This window comes from Cynoglossus semilaevis, chromosome 19 (assembly GCF_000523025.1).
Source record: "Cynoglossus semilaevis isolate Cse_v1.0 chromosome 19, Cse_v1.0, whole genome shotgun sequence".
NCBI lineage: Eukaryota > Metazoa > Chordata > Actinopteri > Pleuronectiformes > Cynoglossidae > Cynoglossus > Cynoglossus semilaevis.
In genome coordinates this window covers 3,873,251-3,878,439 of record NC_024325.1, presented here as the reverse complement: position 1 = coordinate 3,878,439, position 5,189 = coordinate 3,873,251, and the positions used below count along the sequence as shown (strand labels likewise).

Here is a 5,189-nt window from a genome sequence, read left to right as displayed (position 1 = left end):
GCAGTTCTCATAAGGTTCAGAAAATTTGCAAAAAAGTTGTACATTTTCTTGTCTAAAAATAAGGAAAAATAAAGCTCAAATAAATAAAAAAAAATACTAGGAGGGCAGTCGTCTGGACTGTTATTGTGAGGTTTTAAAGTGCCATCGTCACATTGGTTAATAACAATAAAAGGTTGTTGTAAAATCCTCAACATTAAGGCTTTAGAGACGAAGTCAAACTTTACTGAATTCATTCAGTTCTGCTGCTTTTACCTCACCTTACAATGCATGTAATATTGTGTATATATACTGTATATATAATAATTACATTTGTAGAGATCTCATGTCATATCTCGTCAATGTCAGAACAGACGATAACTGGTCGTGTCTAAAAAGCTTCTTCAATATGTACAAAAACTCTCTCTCTCTAACATATGGCATTTCTCCAGCTTTGAACATTTATGAACATAAAGTGTAGATCCATTACGAAAACAAAATGATAATATTTCTATTCAAGGTTTAAAAAGTTAAACGAAGAAGAAGCAGTGAAGCCAGGTTCCTGGCCTTTTATAAACACAAAGTTACACAAAGTGACATAAATAGGATGTTAAGTGCAATGCTGTCTTCACACGGCACTGGAGAGCATGTTCTTCTTTAGTGTCCCTCTACAGCCGTTTTGGTGTCAAAACTGGATCCAGTGCTTATTCTGCAAATAAAAAAAAAAAAAAGAAAAGAAATGAAACCTGTTATGGTACGGAATAAACCTATATTTTAAAGTGCAAAAGATGAGAACGTCCTCCTAAGGTTTGCTGTTATTAAATGCAGCTATTTAAAACAGCCTCATGCATACCTTATTGGATTAATAAGATCAACTATCATGTCACGTCTGACTTAACCGATCAGCAATGATGCTATGCAATTTTTTCTGAAGCAGATGGTGCATAGCATGAGTTTGTCCCGTCATGACGTGCAGACCATCCTGCTCTTCAACCAGAAACAAGAAGGGTTATTCTTTCAAAAAAAAAAAACAACAAAAAACAACCAGCAGGTGGCACCAGATACATTGAAATTAAAGGGAGGTTTTAAGGATTAGACAAGGCAAATCATAGAAGTTGCAGTCAGCCAGGATATGACAGGACAGACAAACTTGAGTCAAACTTGCTGAAAAAGCAACAACAAGCGAAAAAATGCAGACGTTGGGTGTGCAGCAGCGGCGGCGGGGCATCAACATCAACATCAACATCAGCAGCAGTTGCACATAGGGCAGGAAAAAGCAGGCTGACGGACAGAGAGCTGACAGAGCAGGGAACTTACCTGGAGGTTTCATAAGGAGGCGTGACAGTCATCACATGGAGCTGCTGGAGGTGGGGAGCGGCTGCAGTGTGACAGCTAATCTTTGGAAGAGTTTGCGAACTTATCGAATGTCTAAAACTGGCGGTATGCAATATACTATGTTCATTTAGGACAGCGCTTCTTAATTATTTTCTGTCACGCCCTCCCCCCGTGTCCTCCCGACCCACACCCCTGTGAATTGAAATACTATTGAGAACCTGATAACATATAGTATAGTTTTATCTGTACAAACCACTGTGAGTTGCTGCCACCTAGTGACTGGAGGCTTGTTATCATTCAAGCATTGCAGCAGTGGTACACTTCCCGTCCCCTGGGAACCCCCGAGGGGGCCCACCCCACTATTTGAGAAGCACTGATTTAGGACCTAGCAAAAAAAAACTTAAGTCTAAATGGGATATATTTGTATTTAAATGTAATTCTTTTTTTTTTTATCTTTCACACATTTTTTTTTTGTCTTAACACACAATGGGTTGAAGTGTAAAACATTTTTAAAATTATGGTTTGCTTTAAGATTGACAGACAGTAATACAGCGAGGTAACTGCGCAGGCTTTTGTTACAAGTTCACGTGTATTAAGTTATGTTGCTAATTAGAGAGAATATCACTGTGAAAAAACACAATGCTAATAATGCATGCTCAAACACCCAAGTACAATATGTAAACACACAAGCACACCATTGCATGGCCCCAGTGACACAACACTGTGTTCACACATAATCAGCATGATACATTGATTAGAAACGCCTTCGCTCCGGTGTTTCAGGCACACAAATATTAAAGCAGAACCTGTGCATTAAACAGATCTGCACAACAAAAAATGCACTTTAGGAAATGTAGAGGGGTTAAGGTCAAATATTTGACTGTTTCACAGGACAGAGGCCAGTGTGAAAGAGGGAGACAAAGAGAGTAGCAACTCTGTGGGGAAAAGAATGATGGGAAATACCAAGGGAGATTGCATATTTACCAACAGAGTCTGCCAAATCCCAGGAAGCTGAACTCTAATCATCAAAGATTAGCTCTTAGTGAAAATTTTAGGAAATCAACTACAAATATTCTGCTTGAGTCGTTTATACAAGAAAGAGATTCAATGAAAATGGATTGTTAAGTATGATTTACAGTTTGTTTTCCAAAAAAAAAAGGAGCTGGATGGGAATATGGCTGGACTCCAGCAGGTATCTCACCTCCAGATTGTTTTTGAAACAGAAAAGAACTGCAGCCCACTGCCAAACAAAAGAAAACTCAAGAGACAGGGTAGAGAGAACCAGATTAGTTTGGTTGAAAACATACCTGACTCCCTGTAGGGCTTCGAGGTCAGCAGAGAGCTTTGTGTTGCGGTCCTGCTCCTCCTGCAGCTGCCTTTGGAGGTTGCGTAGCTCCTGCTGAGCCTCTACCTTGATGTCATTTGCCACCACCACTGCCGTCTGAAGGTCTGCCTGGAACCTGCGCCACTCATCTTTTTCATCCTGAAGACACGAGCATGAAACATACTGTACTTAGAGTTTTTTTCATCTTTTGGCTGGGTTTGCGACTATATCATTTCAGATGTTCTTTATTTCCACACTGACAGCCACTGGAGGGCACTCTAGGCTTGTGTACAAGTATCTGCTACTTCCGTACCACTAAAAGTTCACATGTTCATTGTTTTCACACTGACAGCCGCTAGAGGTCACTGGTGTGACTTATACATCGGAGCGACTTATATACGTTTCTTTTCTTCTTCATAATGCATTTTTTTGGCTTGTGCGACGTATATTCCGGAACGACATACAGTCAATACAGTACATGCAGGCAAGGCAACTGTTCAGTGGTTGTTAAAATGTCATGTAAGGAGAAAATAACGAGGAAACAAAAACAAAAGTTAAACAAACAAACAAACAAAAAAAAACAGGGTTCTACTTTGAAAATTGTTTCTTTCCTTCTTACCTTGATTTGTCTATTTAAGACCTTCAAATGTCGGTCTGCCTCAACTTTCTGCTCCTCCAGCTTTTTGACGAGATCTGCAATTGAAACAATAATGATAGTGAAGCACTTTGTGGCCAAGCGGAAATTTGAGATTCATTACACAGAATTACAGTATTTTGACTGTGGGAATGATCAAAACTACTGTATTATAAAATATCCAAAGCCTTTACCTACTTTTGTGTTATTATTATTATTAATAATAATAATAACTTTTCTTTGTCATTGGACAGTAAACAATTCATTGTATCTCAAACTTAAGGACTCTCCTCTAAAAAAAGAAGCTGGAGAAGCTGGAAAAGCCATGCTTACATTATCGTGTTGAAATGTATTTTATGAAATGTTACAACATTTATTCCTGCTTCACCCACTTTTAGGTATTTCTCTGTTTATATTCATAAAAAATACTAAATACCATTAGAACCAAATTAACTTTACGTATTTAGTCAAACAAACTCACTCTCCAGGTCCAAGACAGCTTGGTTGGTGTGACAGTTGACGGCTCTCTGCTGTTCCACCTGATCCTCAAGCTCAAAGATGGTCTCCTTTAGCTCCTTTACCTGCTTATCAGCCTGGACACCAGCATCCTCCATGAAGGTCACCTGACTGTTGAGCTCATGCTCCCTCCTCTCTGCCCACTCCTGAACCTGCTGGTATTTGGCCTCCACCTGGGAAAAGTTGGTTAATTACAAACAAAGCAGTCAGAGTTTTGATCATGCTACCTAATTAGCATTAGGTCACAACCAACCATTTACAAAACCTGCTTTGCTCCTACAAAATCTTTGTGTAAGAAGTCAATCACGACGTAAATTTGATAGATTTTCCTAGAGAATGAACTGAAGAACAGTAGTGGACCTAGCAACAGGAGTGACACGTATGGGTCATGTAAAGTGCCTTAGTTAGATCGATGTTCTTTGTCTCTCGTGTACTTTTTGATCCAACTATTAAGCCCAAGCTGTTATACCACGATGTTTGTCCTGTTGCACTGTGGTCTGTGAACAATTACAAAATAGAAGCTGGATCTGGTTATGGAGTATGATGTCCAGTTCACATCATACAGCTTTAATAGCACACGTGTCACGATGACATGGCAGAGGAAGGAAATGACTCTAGAGGGTCACAAAATGGGGGACCACCCTTATTGGTACCACACCACCCTTGGTACCATAATCATGTTACAGCAAAGGCTGAAGCACTAAACTGGTCGTCACAATCCTGGCTCTACTTATCTGCTGTTTGTTGTGTTGGATGGAGAAATCCAAAGTAACAACAAATGATAAAGAAAAAAATGAGATGATTTTTGTATCCACCGGGATTTTTTTGAGCATAGTGTCAGGTCATCCCAGCTCCTCATCCACTCCCCCATCTCTGCTGTATCTGCCTGTCCATTTCTGTCATGTGCCTTCTGAGTTATGAAGTATTTATACTGTATTTGATAGCATACACGCACACACAAATATATCAAATTATTGAGCTTCCTTCAGATGTACAGTATACTATTACAACAAGTGTCTCCTTTGCTTGTGAGTGTAGAGCAAGTAACATAGATGTAATCTGGTAAAAAAAAAAAAAAAAGTAGCGAGAGGAGCCGCTATTAAATGTGCAACTCTATGTATTTGCATTTGTTTAAAAATACTGTTGATATTAATTCTGCTAAAAGTACCGTATTTTCCAGAGTACATGTCACACTTTTTTTTAATCTTTTGGCTAGGTTTGCGACTCATACTCAGGTGTGACCTATATAGTAAAATATATGATTTCACATTTGTTTGTTATTTGCCCACTGACAGCCTTTAGAGGGCACTCTAGCTGTATGGTGCGACAGCATTTTTTTTTTTCTTCTTCTTATTCTTTATGCATTTCTTTGACTGGTGCGACTTATACTCTGGAGCGACTTAT

General features: G+C 39.1%; 1 protein-coding gene across 5 annotated transcripts in view; it reads right to left on the bottom strand.

Annotated features, from left to right (window-relative positions):
• Positions 1–5,189, bottom strand: part of specc1 (sperm antigen with calponin homology and coiled-coil domains 1) — a 50,812-nt gene that overhangs the window by 22,568 nt on the left and 23,055 nt on the right. For all 5 annotated transcript variants that reach the window (XM_025065423.1, XM_008332348.3, XM_017041841.2 and 2 more), the window contains 3 exons: positions 3,751–3,958; positions 3,255–3,328; positions 2,619–2,794 (listed from right to left, as the gene is read on the bottom strand). In XM_025065423.1, coding sequence (XP_024921191.1) covers positions 2,619–2,794; positions 3,255–3,328; positions 3,751–3,958 — 458 coding nt within the window. The remainder of the gene's footprint in view (positions 1–2,618; positions 2,795–3,254; positions 3,329–3,750; positions 3,959–5,189) is intronic.